This window comes from Hemitrygon akajei, unplaced genomic scaffold, assembly GCF_048418815.1.
Source record: "Hemitrygon akajei unplaced genomic scaffold, sHemAka1.3 Scf000095, whole genome shotgun sequence".
Lineage (NCBI taxonomy): Eukaryota > Metazoa > Chordata > Chondrichthyes > Myliobatiformes > Dasyatidae > Hemitrygon > Hemitrygon akajei.
Window position 1 is genome coordinate 1577109 of NW_027331981.1, and position 16192 is coordinate 1593300.

General features: G+C 44.5%; 1 protein-coding gene across 2 annotated transcripts; it reads right to left on the reverse strand.

Annotated features, from left to right (window-relative positions):
• Window positions 1–712: 712 nt before the first annotated feature.
• Window positions 713–15944, reverse strand: LOC140722971 (NACHT, LRR and PYD domains-containing protein 3-like). Of its 2 annotated transcripts, XM_073037595.1 has the most exons (10): window positions 15843–15944; window positions 13110–13202; window positions 11802–11968; window positions 10717–10888; window positions 10552–10617; window positions 2903–4640; window positions 2107–2193; window positions 1636–1806; window positions 1313–1480; window positions 713–1155 (listed from the first exon to the last, which is right to left on the reverse strand). In XM_073037595.1, the coding sequence occupies exons 2-10, from the start codon at window positions 13168–13170 to the stop codon at window positions 1068–1070; spliced, it is 2718 nt and encodes a 905-aa protein (XP_072893696.1). In that variant the 5' UTR covers window positions 13171–13202; window positions 15843–15944; the 3' UTR covers window positions 713–1067. The 2 variants fall into 2 exon arrangements, with proteins under 2 accessions (XP_072893696.1, XP_072893697.1); XM_073037596.1 differs by lacking the exons at window positions 13110–13202; window positions 15843–15944 and adding an exon at window positions 12853–12926.
• Window positions 15945–16192: the final 248 nt, after the last annotated feature.

Here is a 16192-nt window from a genome sequence, read left to right on the forward strand (position 1 = left end):
CGCGTCAAACTCCTAATAAAGTATAGCTGTTGTCTTGCTTTCTTTATGACTACATCAATATGTTGGGGCCTGGTTAGATCCTCCGAGATCTTGACATCCAGGAACTAGAAGCTGCTAACACTCCCAATTTCTGATCCCTCTGAGGATTGGTATGTGTTCCTTCGTCTTACCCTTCCTGAAGCCCACTATCAGCTCTCTTGCCTGACTGATGTTGAGTGCCAGGTAGTTGCACGCCCTCTCGTCACCAACTGAGAATCTACCAACAATGGTTGTATCGTCAGCAAATTTATAGATGGTGTTTGAGCTATGCCTAGCCACACAGTCATGTGTATACAGAGAGTAGAGCAGTGGGCTAAGCACACACCCCTGAGGTGCGCCAGTGTTGATTGTCAGCGAAGAGGATATGTTATCTCCAATTCGCATGGTCTGTGATCTTCCGGTTTCGGAAGTCAAGGATCCAATTACCGAAGGAGGTACAGAGGCCCAGGTTCTGCAACTTCTCAATCAGGATTGTGGGAATTATTGTATTAAATGCTGAGCTATTGTCGATGAACAGCATCCTTTTCCTCAGTGTTGAGATGTCAAGCAACAGGGGCCATGGATTTAAGATCAGATGGGGATAATTCTAAAGGACATGTGAGGTGCAGTTTCTTTTTCAATTTAAAAGTGCGGACATTTGTCAATTTAACATCATTATATCCGACAACACTGCGGAATGTACTGTCCTCAGCAAAGTGAGCAAAAGGATTCTCTTCCCGGATAAATCCCATCACAGGACTGGTGTCCCATGAGCACTGCCACTGGGCTCTTACAGTCTGCGTAATAACCCAGGGCATCACTTGGGGGAGCTATCCGAACTGGATATCCTTCGCAGGCAGTTCCTCTTGTCTGGAGGTGGAATTACGTCCTCTGGAACGGACTCTGACGTCACAGAGCGTGCTTCTGGAGACGGTGTCCGTTAGAAACTTTGGGAATTAAAACTGACGCGTGGCCGTTAAAGGCGCGGGGGTGGGGTTGGGTGGAAGGTCTGTCAAAACGTGGGCGGGGGTGTTCGCATATTCAACTGTTCACAGTATCATATTCAGTCCGGATTTGAGTTCCTGTAGAGACTTCAGTTCCTCTACCCCGGACTTACTGATCTGATTGTCCCACAGCCTGAAACAGATGAACGAATGAAGAGATGAAAGAATGAACAGAGTCAGTAACAGGGGACTGGGGTTAATGTTTCAACAACATTCACTGACAAATATCATTCGAAACCCCACGGATCCGCTGATATTTTATGACATTGAATTTTAAGACAATCACTCACCAAATCCGCTCCAGACTCGGGAGAGCCACTATGAGGCGACGAAGAACGGGGACAGATTGGTCTGTGAGCGAGTTTGATCCCAAATCCAGCTCCGTCAGTGACTGGTTTTTACTGAGAGCGGAGACGAGGTCATCGACACCAGAATCAGTGAGACCGACCTTATACAACCTGGAAATGAGAGAGAGTGAGGTTGAAGGACACCAAGAGACAGGGGATGCTATGAATCTCTAATATTTACCAGTAAGACAATTACTGATCGCATTAATGTTCAGTGACTGACACCCAGTGACTGTACAGACAATCTCTCACTGCCTGATTCTTACCACATTTTCTCCATTTTACACTCTGTGTTCTTCAGAGCCTCAGACAGCAGTTTTACTCCTGAATCTCCTAGTGCATTTTCATTCAGGTTCAGCACCGTCAGTGATCTGTTTGTACTGAGAGCGGAGGCAAGATGCTCGGCGCCAGAATCTGTGATTCCGACATTGCTCAGCCTGGAAATGAAATAGAAAGTGAGGGTAAAGGTCACACAGAGTCAGGAGATGGTACAAATTCCCAGTGTATGCCAGTGACACATTAATGTGCAGAGTCAGACACCCAGTGACTGTAAACACAATCTCCCACAGTCTGACACTTACCATAGTGTCCGTGTATACCAGTGACACATTAATGTGCAGAGTCAGACACCCAGTGACTGTAAACACAATATCCCACAGTCTGTCAATGATCACATTAATGTGCAGAGTCAGACACCCAGTGACTGTAAACACAATCTCCCACAGTCGGACACTTACCATAGTGTCCGTGTTTTACACTCCGGATTTTTCAAAGCCGCAGACACCAGCTTCAGTCCTGAATCTCCAAATTTATTCATCCCAAGTCTAAACACAAACAGACAAATTGATGAACAGATGAATTCAGACAGTGGGTCTGAGAGAATTCCTCTACTTCGGGTATTTCAGTAAACATTAAACTCTTCAGTAAATCACTGATGGAATGTCCATCACTGTCAATGTCCCTCACAGCCCAGCTCGGAATGTCAGTAATTTAGTCTGTAGGTGCGACCATGTAAACTCCATATATTCCCCGATCAGAAGAGGAGATGTCCACACGAGTGCAGTGTATCTGGCGGAGCAAAGTCACACAGTCAGAGTGATCGTGATAGCCACACACGGGGAGGGGGGTGGAGAGTAACCTCAGAGGTTTGTCTCTCCCTCTCGCTAGGCATTCCTCTGGCCCTCTTTTGTCCTTCATCGGGTAGAGGGCGTGAAGATCCGTCACACCTGCTGCAGTCGGTGTCACTCTCGATGTCAGTAACTGTGAGAAGGAACAGTTTCAATGGTTGTTTCACAGGGAGCGAAAAACACGGCCATTCTTGTGATTTACTACCATTAATCTAACTGCCGTTGTTCGCTGAACTGATGAAGTCTACAACATCCTTACACATGAAACCACATGACCCTCCGTTCTTGAATTACTGACCGATCGCCTCGTAATTTGTCACAATCCCTCATAACTTGATTTACCTTTACTTTGAAACAAAAGAATGAAACACTTTCACAGATCAGACTGAGAAATAAGTGAAGTTACCCCAACTCCTGGCACTTGTGCAGCCCGGGTAACAGCCGCTGGATCCCTTCATACTGAATGTTACTGCCAACAAGGTCGAGGTGTTGTATTGTATCACATCGTCCAATGACATGAGACAGGACCGCGCAATCAATCGGGGTCAATGTCATTCCACTGAATGAAAGTGTTTCCACAGATCCCAGTGTGGCCTGAGCCAGTCCACTATTCTGAGACTCAAACAGGTAGTGCAATGTGTTCAGGAGGCTCCTTTTACCAGCTTCACTCCTTGTGTTTCCACTCTGGCGTTTAACCTCCTCCTTCACCCAGTCAATCACCCGGCACGTTGTTTGATGAGGAAATGGACCCAAAAACTCCTCCAGGCCCCGAGCTGTCATTGGGGAGGAGAGACCAGCAACAAAACGGAGAAATACCTCAAATCGCCCATCTGTCGTGTTGTGGGCTTTAGTGAGGAATTTCAGGATATCCCCGGGATATGGATTCATAAATTGCGCGAGTGCAGCTACAAACTCTTGGATGGTGAGGTGTGGGAATGTGTACACCACACAACGGGGAGAATCCTCTCTTTCCAAAAGCTCCATCAGGAACCCGGACAAGAACTGGGAAGGCTGGAGATTGTAGTTGATCAAATCTCCATTTGTAAATACAATCTTCTTGTCAGACACTCCCCTGTAGGCCATCTGACCAACCCTGAGCAACACATCACGTGGGTTATCAATCTCACGGCCGTGGTTTTTCAGTATGTTGTATATATAGTAGGAATAGAGTTGGGTGATGGTCTTGGGAACTCGCTGCAGTTCCATGTCTTTTTTCGCGAAGAAGGGGCCCAGTGCTAGAGCGAGGATACAGCAGTAGGAGGGGTTGTAGCTCATGGTGTACAGGATCTCGTTCTCCTCAACGTGTTTGAAAACAGCTTCTGCTACTGTCTTATCTTCAAAATGCCTAATGAAATATTCCTTCCGTTCTTCATCGACAAATCCCAGGATTTCAGTCCAGATATTGATTTCTGCCTTTTCTAATAAATGTAACGCAGAAGGGCGGGTTGTCACCAGCACTGAACACCCTGGGAGCAGCTTGCCCTGGATTAAACTGTACACAATATCAGACACGTCACACCACCACTCGGGATCTGGGCACTGGTGCTTGGGTTCTGTATCTCTCCGACTGTCAGAAAAATCGATTTTATGTTTGAATTCATCTAAACCATCGAATATAAACAACAATCCCTTTGGGTTTTTCCAGACCTCTCTCAGGAAATTCCCAAAGTAAGGATACTGATCTAGAATCAGTTCGCTTAGGTTTATTCTACAGTTAATAGAGTTTAGGTCCCGGAATTTGAAACTGAATACAAACTGGAATTGTTGGTATATTTTCCCCGTGGCCCAGTCATAAACAATCTTTTGCACCATTGTTGTTTTACCGATTCCTGGGACTCCAGCTAATGCTGCCGAACTCCCAGAGTTGTATTTACTTTGGGAAAAGCTGCTCTGGAACAACTGATCAGTCCGGAGTTTTTCCAGCTCTTTGCGGAGATGTTGTTTTCTCCACTGCTCGTGGTTTCTGCCTCTTGCTAGTAGTTCATGTTCCACCAGTCTCCGATCTCGAACAGTAGAAATTACCGTGAGCTCAGCGTATCGATCAACCAGCTGGAAAACCTTCACCTTCTCCCTCATCAGGATCGTGTTCACTCTCAGTGTTTCAGTTTGTGCCCGCAGAATCTCCTTGTGTTTCTGTTGAACATCTTCCATGGGAACAGACACAATAGTCAAAATGTTAAATGCCTCATCTCAGAACTCAGTATTACAAGAATAGTGTAATTCAAAACTCTTGTATCAAATTAATTTATCAGAGTAAGTTCACACACTGAAGCAAATTTGGTTACGGTGATTCATAATAAATTCAGAAGCTTGTATAACCCTGCAGATTTGCAGTCTCATGTCCACTAAACAGTCTGCACGGGAAATACACAGCAGGACAGGAGAAAGGGAGAGAGTGAATGCTACAGATCTATTATTTAAATGGAACTGAAAGTTTGAAAGCAGGTTGATTTCTAATCCCGGCAGTATCTGGTGAAACTCGTCTGCGCCCTCTCCGAGTTCCCCAGACCCTTCCTGTAATAGGGTGACAGAATTGAACTAAAGCTCCAAATTCAGCCAAACCAAAGTTGGATACATCTGCAACGTAAAGCTACATCCGCACAATGAAGTGAACTATGTGGTCGTGTCTTCTTCATTTATTCTTGTTGTCACATCCAGTGAGCTACGGACATTGACACCAGACTCCCTCTGTACCTCAAAGAAGTTAGTGCCTGACATCTACTTTAAACATCCCCCATGCACGTTACCTCCTGAGGTACAACACTTCACACTTTTCTGGATTAATCTCCACCTGCTATTTCCTTACCGGCTTCTGCAACACTGGACTCGTAAAGAAACTTCTTCACTCTCCACAGGTCAATGACTCACCTCAGCTTCAAAAATTATACATATCACTATCAAACTAATTTATAACATCTCTCGTCATGGTTCCCGGGAAGTTGACAACGTAGTCTCTAATCTCTTTTGGACCATGCCGGTTCGAAATTCTGATCAGCTAATATGTATCGACTTTCACCAGATGGGAATTTGTCCTATAAAAGCTGCTCCCAACCTGACCCCTACCATTAATCTAACTTCCCCAATTTAACATCCCCACACTGTATATCACCTAAGCTGCAGACCGCTCCTTATTCAAAACCATCTCAGGACTTGAGTTGTGTTCATAGTTCCCAAAACCTCTCCCATTGAATTCCGAGCACGTCCTGAAATAGGGGAAAGCCGATGTCAATGTAGGACTGGGTCTGGATGAAGTGTGGGAAAGTTACTTGCAGTGACAGTGCACCTGAAGAATGTGAAACCTCGCGGTATGTCAGGATCCTGACCGGAGTGTGCGGGACCTCAGAGTGTGCCAGATCCTTGCCAGGTGGGTAAAAGGTTTCACATTGCGTGAGGGCTCTGTCAGGGGTGTGTTGCATCTCGCAGCATGTCGGTAGACTGTGAGAGGCCTGAGGAGACTCGCAGCGTGTCAGCCCCTGTCAGGGGTGTGTGGGGTCTACCGCTGTGTCTCTACCTTACCAGAGGTATGCGGGGTTTCACAGCGCATTCGGACCCTGCCAGGGGTGTGGGGGGGGGGGGGGGGGGGGGGTTCCAGTTAACAGGTATACTCTATATAGGGGTTTACTGCCTAACGGATCTTTAAAATGTTATTTTAGTCTTCATCATTTATTAGGGGCCGCCAACAGTGTTTATATTATCTTCTTAGAGAGTTGAGAGTTGTGAGGAAAACGGTAGTGATCTGGCAACAAACAATGCAGATATGTTTTCTCACTATTCATTCAATCAATGTATTCGAGTGGGATAGGGAACGTAGGAAAGCATGGATTGTAGAAAAAAGGTACATTCGAGAATGCCACACCAGTAGAGAAGATGTTCTTCAATGATCCCGGGGAGTATCTATTTCATGTTCAGAAGTGGTTACTTACAGCGCCTGGATTTAGGTGTTTCAGTAAAGACAGGGAGGGGGACAAAAGAGATGGGGTGTGGCACTGCTGATCAGAGATAATGCACGGCTACAGAAAAGGAGGAAGTCATGGAGGGATTGCCTACTGAGTCTCTGTGGGTAGAAGTTATAAACAGGAATAGGTCAATATCTCTAGTGGGCGGTTTTAAAGACCACCCAATATTAACATGGACATCGAGCAGAAGATAGGGGAACAGATTCTGGAAAGAAGCAATAATAACTGGGTTGGCATCGTGGGAGATTTTAATTTCCAAAATATTGATTGGAATCACCCTAGAGCAAAGGCTTTAGATGTGGTGGGGTTTGCTAGGTGTTTTCCGGAAGCTTTCCTGATATAATATAACCCTACAAGAGGAGAAGCTCTGCTTGATTTGGTATTGGGAAATGAACCTGTTCAGGTGTCAGATCTCTCCATGGAATAGCATTTTGGAGACAGTGATCGCAATTCTAATTCCTTTACCACAGCATTAGAGCGGGGTAGGAAGAGACAATATAGGAAAACGTTTAATTGGAGTGAGGGGAAATATGAAGTAATCAGCCAGGAACTTGGAAACACAAATTGGGAACAGATGTTCTCAGGGAAATAATGAAAATGTTCAGGGGATATTTACATAGGTACGAATGGTACAGGAACAAAGGTGTACAAAAGCTGCTAAAAATCTCGTCAAGAAGAATAGCTTACGAAAGTTTCAAAAATATAGGCAATGTCATAGAAGATTATAGGGCTAGCGGGAAGGAGCTTAAGGATGAAATTAGGAGAGCCAGAAGGGGCCATGAGAAGGCTTTGGCGAGCAAGATTAACGACCTCTCCCCCCACAAGACATTATACATGTATGTGAAGAGCAAGTTGATAAGACGTGAGATAATAGGACTAATCAAGTGCGACAGTGGAAAAGTGAGTATGGAACTGGACGAGAGAGCAGAGGTTCCTAATAAATACTTAGCTCCAGTATTCACTACGGAAAATGATCTTGGCGATTGTAAGAATGACTTACAGCCCATTGAAAAGCTTGAGCATACAGACATGAAGAAAGAAGATGTGCTGAAGCTTTTGGAAAGCATCAATTTGGATACGTCTCCGGGACAGGATGAGATGTACCCCAGGCTACTGTGGGAGGCGAGGGACGAGATTGCTCAGCCTCTGGCGACGATCTTTACATCATCAATGGGGACGGGAGACGTTCAGATATGATTGTAGGTTTGTAGATGTTGCTCCCTTATTCAAGAAAGGGAGTTGAGATTGCCCAGGAAATTATAGACCAGTGTATCGTACTTCAGGAGTTTATAGGTTGACGGAAAAGATCCTGAGAGGCGGGATTTATGAACATTTGGAGAGGCATAATATGATTAGGAACAGTCAGCAAACACGAGGAAATCTGCAGATGCTGGAAATTCAAACAACACACACAAAATGCTGTTGGAACACAGCAGGCCAGGCAGGATCTATAGGAGAAACACTGTCGACGTTTCGGGCCGAGACCCATCGTCAGGAATAGTCAGCATAGCTTTTTCAAAGGCATGTCGTGCCTTACAAGCCTGATTGAATTTTTTGAGGATGCGACTAAACACATTGATGAAGGTAGTGCAGTAGATGTAAGTAAAACGGATTTTCGCAAGGCATTTGACAACGTACCCCATGCAAGGCTTGTTAAGAAAGTAAAAAGTCATGGGATCCTAGGGGACATTGCTTTGTGGATAGATTACTGGCTTGCCCACAGAAGGCAAAGTGTGCTTGTAAACGGTTCATGATTACGTGGAGGTCGGTGTCCAGAGTTGTGCCTCAGGATTCGTTTTGGGACCCCTTCACGTCGTGATTTTTATCAATGACCTGAATGAGGAAGTGGAGTGATAGGTTAATAAATTTGCTGATGACATAACGCTTGGGGAGCTGTGGTTAGTGTGAAGGGCTGTCAGAGGTTACAGCGGGAGATCGATAGGATGAAAAATTGGGCGGAGTAGTGGCAGATGAGGTTTAACCCAGATAAGCGTGAGCTGGTTTATATTGGTAGGTCAAATATGATGGCAATATATAATATTAATGGTAAGACTCGTTGCAGTGTGATCAAAGTGAGCTTGGGGACCTCGTCCAGAGTACACTTAAAGCTGCTGCGCAGGTTGACTTTGTCATTAAGAAGGCATGCGGAGCAATGGCCTTCATCAATCGAGGGATTGTGTTTAAAAGCCGAGTGGTAATGTTGCAGTTATATAGGACACCAGTCAGACCCCACTTGGAGTACCGCGCTCTGTTCTGGTCACTTCACTACAGGAAGGATGTGGAAGCCGTGGAAAGGGTGCAGAGGAGATTTACAAGGATGGTGCCTGGATTGGGGAGCATGCCTTTGAGAATTGGTTGAGTGAACTTGGGCTTTTTTCTTTGGAGAACGAGAGGTGGTCAGCCAGAGGTGTACAAGATAATGAGAGGCACTGATCGTCTGGAGAGTCAGAGGCTTTTTCCCAGGGCTGAAATGGCTAGTAAGAGAGGGGCACAGTTTTAAGGTGCTTGGGAGTAGGTAAAGAGGAGATGTCAGCCGTAAGTTTTTTACGCAGTGAGTGGTGAGTGCGGGGAATGGTCTGCCGGTGGTGGAGGCGGATACGGTAGTGTATTTTAAGAGATTGCTGGACAGGTACATAGAGCTTAGAAAAATAGAGGACTATGCTTAATATAGGTAATGTCTGAAGCAAGTACATGTTCGGCACAGCATTGCGGGCCGAGGGGCCTGCACTGTGTTGCAGGTTTTCTATATTTCTATGTTTCTAAGTAAGTGTTAGAATTCCATAGCCGTATCCGTTCCCTTGGCAGGAAGCGTGAAGAATATTGAAGAACAACTTTGCAGGCAATTTGTAGAGCTATACTAAATCAGTGGTGCAAGGAAACGGAGGGGTTTTGTTACCTGAATATGGACCAAAACAATTATTACAGAAGTGACAGAGACTGAGAGATCTTTCTAAAATTCCTAATTAGCCTCTTTCAGTTCCTATAAGAACATTAACACATTTACAGTTTGTTCCTGGAAGTGAGAGTTGTTGAACCAGGATACTGGTAGGGATTCCTCAGGTTTCTGTTCAAGACTTTCGAATGATCAGATAAAACTTGAGCTACTGTAAGATTAATAACTTTTTCAATATCTGTCTTTCCTTCGCCCACTCCTCTGCTAAATGTGCAGCTGGGTAATCCAACACTGCCTTTGAATATGAAGCTTTTCAGACTCAGAGCCCTTGCACTGCCCAAAGCTCCATTTCCACAGACGCAATGTACTTACGGATGAAGTGAGCTTCTCATCAGTCTGGCGCAATTAAATGTGTCTCAACATTATTTATCGATTTGTTCAGTTTTTTTCATCTTCCTCGCCACATTAACAAAACATCGGGTTTCTCTGATCTAATTGACAGCACTTACTCTCCGACAATTTTCATCACACATCGGAGGGAAGACATGAATTTCTGTTCTCTGGACTTTGCAAGCACCACCTACCCCCCCCCCCCTCCTCACCTTCACTGACACCGTCCTCCGATGGACTGCCCATCGTTCGCAGTAAGCGACTGCAGATGCGAACAGACTGGGTGACATTTGCTGTTTTGGGATTGGACAGATTAGTAGGAATATTGCCTGGATTTATATTTAAAGGGAAGCTGTTGCTGTTATTCTGTGACTAGAACTTCAATCGATATCCAACTCGAAAAATTGACGATCTGTGCGGACGGACGGAGTTTAGAGAAATGATTTAGGACGAGGGATGTTCGGCAGTGGGAAAGGGGAAAAGAGGCAGGTAGGACGAGGTTTGACATGTTGGGGTGCAGAGATTTCCCAGATTTTCCCTGCACCGGATCGCTCCTTTGTCTTCTCTGACCCCGGTGGAAACAGCTGTAGTTCCAGGCACCAGCGTGGACCCCACTTTTCCCAAGCCCCGAACTCTCTGCCTCGTTGCTCATTATGTCTTTTGAAAACTTTTCCATTGGAGGCAATCTTTCCATATGCCTTACGATGTACTGTGTCACAGTGACAACATTTACCTGGTCAGAGCTCCGTGGCCCATCAACATAACGGTCCTGCACAAGCATCAGCCGTTGGTGGAAACAGCTGTTTCTTCACCTACCTTTCAGCTCACTGGGAATCTCCCGTAAATCTTGATTGGGGTTTGATCGCTCGTACGGTGCACACCCTGTATAAATTTAAACAATTTGGTGAAATCAAATATCACAAATTATAAAGTATGTGTTGTTTAAATCCAAATTGTGATTAATCTCTGATATTATCTCACCATGTTCCTGTATTTCCTTCAGTATTTTCTCCAACTTTGGGGCTCCATTCCGCATTTTCACAAACGATTCCCACATCACCCTCCGGGCGCGGGCGCCTCTCTCCATCACCAGGCTCAGGAGGAGTTTAGAACTGTCCGCCCACTCTCCCTTATCAGCAAGATCAGAGATTTTCTGTCAAGTGTAGAAATGAACATATTGGGGACTGACAGATTCACAGAGAATGAGAAGTAAATGATGGGCTCTTTATCGGGATCACACGGCCGGATGCCGATCCTCTCTGGAGATGGACTGTACATTCAGAGCAGAGCACATAGAGGGATATTCTCCATGAACATGGCCCACCAGTCAATGGGATCCTGGTTAATCCGTGACAGCTTCGTTGCCGTGATTCCTAACCCATAAGTAATCCCTCATCTATTTTGACAGTGTCAAGAAGAAACCATAAAATATGATTTATCATAAAGCAGATGAACGAAGAAGTCAAGAAAACCTTTTTTATGTGTATATATATACAGAGCGATCAGCCTCGGAGAAGTTACAGAAAATATGCTGCGATTAATCTTCTCAGTCTGCCAGTGTCTAACATGCTGGCGGCTGGCACCTGCTGTCTTTCCATTGCCTTTTTTGGTGGCGGTTTATCAGTGATTTCATCACAACATGGCAGTATATCACGACTGACACAGTTTCCAGTGACAAATTATAAAACAAGCATCTCCACCCAGATTAGAACACTGGCGAGCACCTGTGGCATCCACCGATAATGCCCAGGTTCTCACTGAAATCCTGCGGTCACGCTCTGCGATCGTCCTAAACCGAAATATCGTACCATATTTCCATTTAATATCTATTATGTTACGCCGATACACCTGTTATCCGCTTCCCTCGCTGTAAAAATGAACAATCACCCACCAGACTGGGGGACATATTCATCCCTTTTCCATCATTGGTTCAGATTCATAATTTTATCATTGTATATTCACTATTTATTTCCCGGTTGTCCATTTATCTATTTTAAGTTCCGGTGATTCAGATTTCTGACACCCATGACGTGTGAAAATTCAAACCCATTCTCCTGCTCACTTACCTGATGTTCCTCTCCACTGAGCTCATGCTCGAACGTTAACGCCAGGCTCATTCCGTGCACCACTCCTTCCATCGCCTGCTCCAGCCTGTCCCGGTAGAAGTCAATCAACTGCAGAAGCTTGAAATCGTTCCAGTATGCCAGGAGTTCGGTTATTCCTGAACTCGGACCTGTGAATCGAAGCGACGGAAACTAGAGATATTATCGAAACTCAATTGGTCAGCACTTTTCTATCTAGAACCTAACGTCGGTGCGCCATGTTACCAAACACAATCATGAATGGACACACACAGGTTTAACCATTTGGAAGCACAAATCAGGGAAGGGCTTACACAGCGAAAGACATGGCACTGAAAAATATAGATCCAATTCCAAGAAATTTAATGAATTGAAAGTGGCGTCCCGTGGAGATAGGGTCGTAAAGAGAGCCTTCGAACATTGCATTTTGTTAATCTAGCTACTGATTGGAGAAATTGGAGATGTATGAGTAGTTCATGAGGTTTAGTTTGGAGTATTTCGTGCAGTTGCACCTTGGATAGGCTTTAGTATCTCTCAATTTTCATTAATCCCACCTGCATTTACCTGCTTCAACGGCCAAAGTTGTTATAGATGGTGACCCAAGCACCTTAAAGCAGAGGCAGAGTGAGACAATCGGAATGGTTCGAGGTAGTTAACATTACACAGTTACGTTTAAATTTAAAAGTTAAAGAGAAGATTAGGAACAACATTCTGCTTCGTCTGACATCAGTGGTGTGAAAGATTCTTGGCCATTGTCGAAGCTGTATCAGGAGAAAATTCAAAAGACCTAACAAATTCAACAATGCTTTGTGAAAGTGAAATCACGCTGACTGAATCCATTGGAATATTTTTGAGGATGGAACTAGCAGGATAGATAAGGCGAGACCAGCGAATATGGACCATTAGGAATTTCAGTAATGAACACAGCACAGATAAGCAGGCAAGCATAAACCACGAGGGGTTGTGGATAAAGTAACAATATGGACACGAATTGGTGGGTGGAAGTACATCGAGTAGGCATAAATGGACTGTTTACCAGATGAAGTGACGGGGGGTACCACTGAGATTGATACCAGTACACGATCAAATCAGAATAGCCATTTTCATGAGGGAAATAATGTAGCATATCCATGTTTCAGTATGACTGAAGTCTGGATGCAAAGGTGAGACTCGAAGAGACGCTGGCGACAGATTTAAACTGGCCTAGGATGTTGAGAAATACCTATCAGAGACAGAACAGATATCAGATATACGATTGGCCACTTTCATGGTAATAACAGGATGGTTATGTACCCGGGTGTTTTTCTGATGTTGACGCCACTGATTCTCGTCCCTCGTCAGCTGCATCAGCCATTGTGAAGGCAGGTGTTAACAGATTGTAGTTCTCTGCAAGAAACAAAATCGGGAGTAGGGTCAGGAAATAATTTAGGTATAAAGGAGAAAGCGGATATGCGTACCGAAGATCATACAGCCATATAAGCATAGTCCTCTCCAATGAAATGATGACACGGCCTGATCCTCCTGCACACACCAATCATACAACTTCTGAAATATACTCCATGGTCGGATTACTGGATGAGCTTCCCATGCCGCGGCATGGATCAAGAGTGAGGTGTCACATTGGCTTGTCAAGTCAACAGAACTTCAATGCAGGTTGGAGTTCCAGAGAAGGAAGCACGTACTTCTTGAGCCCTCCTACCTCTAGTGGCGCTATGGTGCTCAAAGGACATCTGGTACAGCAGCGAGCGCTCAAACACTTCCACTAACCTCGGCTCATCTATAAATTTCAATGACAAACTGTACACATTTCTCGAACACCCCTGCTTCCCAGATGTTCCTTCCATTTTTTTTTTTAAATTATGAAGTATCGACGTCATTGGCAAGATTACATATCTCGTTTAAGGCAATGCATAACGGCCGAATCCTGTGCACAGCATCGGAACGTCTTGCCTGAAACCACCATATTTTCACCGGCTGGACTTCAGCCCCTAAATTGCGACCAAGAATTATTGGAGCATTTCATCTGGTTATCACCGGATTGTTACATTCAACTTTGACAAAAATGTATTCAAAACAATTTTAAAAGATGGAATTATTCAACAAGACAGACAGTGTGTTAATTTTTCAGGTCGAGGAACTATAATCAGAACTGAGCCTGCCCACACTGTTCCGCAATCTGCCGAACACTTCCAGTATATACTTTTACATTTCGCATTTTCCTTACTTAAGATTTATTTTAATTATTTAATGAATAAAAATTCCTCAATTGACTGTAAAAAATATATCCTACTAAATTAAACAAGACTATATGAATGCCACTCGACATCAGTAATGCGACAAATTTCGACGTTTTATTAGAGTGTGTACCAAACCGATACCATGGAGCGCTACCCGTATGCATCCCTTATCTCATTTCGTTGCGTCTGCACCCGAGACGACGCTTAGTGACAGTCACCAGACCTTGATAAAATCACTTGCCAGAGGATCAGGATGGCACGCGAAGTGGGGATAGGGTGGCGCGCTGCCTCGGAATGGTTATCGTGGTGTTGCGTAGTGTGAATAAGTCTCCTTGCAGCTCACAGGCAATGAAGGGAGACTCTCATCACAAGCAACCCAACAGAGAAATTATAGATTTAAGGCCCCGTGTTTTCAGCGTAATTCTCTGGACAATATTTCGGCAATATCTGAAGCTTATTGAACAGTTTTTTTTTGCCGCTGTGAAGTGACTGTATCTCATAGAAAAACCTTGACTGAAAGTTAGAGAGAAGCACACACAAACTTCTGGAGGTACTGAGCAGATCAGTCAGCATCTATGGAGAGGAACATACGGTCAATGTTTCAGACCGAAACGTTTCATCGGAACGTCGATTGCTTCTTAATCTGCCTGGGTGCTGCATGACCTGCTCAGTTTTGTGTGTGTTGCTCGGGATTTCCAACACTCGCGGATCTCTTGTTTTGTGACTAAAAGATATATATTTCTCAGTAACCTACCTTGTAATGGGTCTCCCCATTCGGATACCTTTGAGTCCGTTACTAGTTATGTGGGTAAATGTGCACTCCGGAGTAAATATTACTTTCATTTGATAATCAGAAACAAAAAGACGAATTTATCAGTTGATGCGCTTCTCCACCCCACCGCAACCCCACAGCCCCAGCCTCGCACAGAATTGGACCGTTCAGTTGCTATGTTTTTCAAAGCAGGGCAACAGAGGAATCGGTAATAATTAAGTCTCGATCTCAAAAAATGCTCATATTCGAGATGGGGAGGACTGTCTGGATAGGAAATACTACCAGTGGCCAATTTATTAGGTAGATATATATACCAGCTCGTCAATGCGAGCCAGCGAATTATGTGGCGGCAGCTGAAAACAAACAAAAAAAAAATCATGCAGACATGGTCAACAAATATCGAAGGTCTTCTTCAAGATAGGGAACAAATGTGATCCAAGTGTCTTTGACCGTGGGATGTTTGTTGGCGCCAGTATCTCAAAAACTGTTCAGCCCTTGGGACATTCACGCACAATTAGCATCATTTACCGTGATTTGTGCGAAAAACAAGCAAAAAAAAAATCAAATCCAGTGTCTGGCGGTTCTGTGGGTCACACATCGCGCTAATGAGAGAGATACAGGAGATTGGTCAGACATATTCAGTGTGATTGGAAAGCAGCAGAAAATCAAACTTGCACGTAACATTCCGAAAATTGAAGTGGACGGGCAGCGGCAGCAAAAGGCCCCGAACATACACTCAGTGTCCACTTCATTAGGTCCAGAACGTAGTAAAGCGCCCACTTCGATAAGTTTTTATCAACAGCCAGTGGATTTACTTGGAGAAGGTTTATATTAAATATCACTGCCAGCTGTACCCTGTCATTACTAAAAATAATACGCACACAGAAAAAACACAGATCCATAAAGGCGTGCAATTTTAGAGACCGTATTGAATTGTCAGTAACACTACACAGACTGCCGTGACGAGTGGGGGCATTGAAACACCATGACTTTTCACCGTATAGTCTCTGTTCTTACCTCGTGTTGAACTCCTGAGTCTGGTCGCAGCAAATCGAAGCAGCTGAATTTGATGTGCCCTACGTGTAAGGGAACACACCCTGAGCAAGGGTCAATTGATAACACGCTCGTAAACTTAAACCGCATGATTTTCAGCACATAACGCCACATCCTGTTCCACAATGGTTATGTTGAACTGTACAATAATTTCCATTGCTTGAATGCGTATTTCTAACATATGGCTCCAGCACGACTTACTACTTCAATGCACGATTGCAATGAGTAACTTACACTGGAAAATTTGATCTTCTCCAGAGAGGAATCAGAACCGGCATCCAGGTTCTATTCGGTTGGTGTCGGCGCTTTGATTT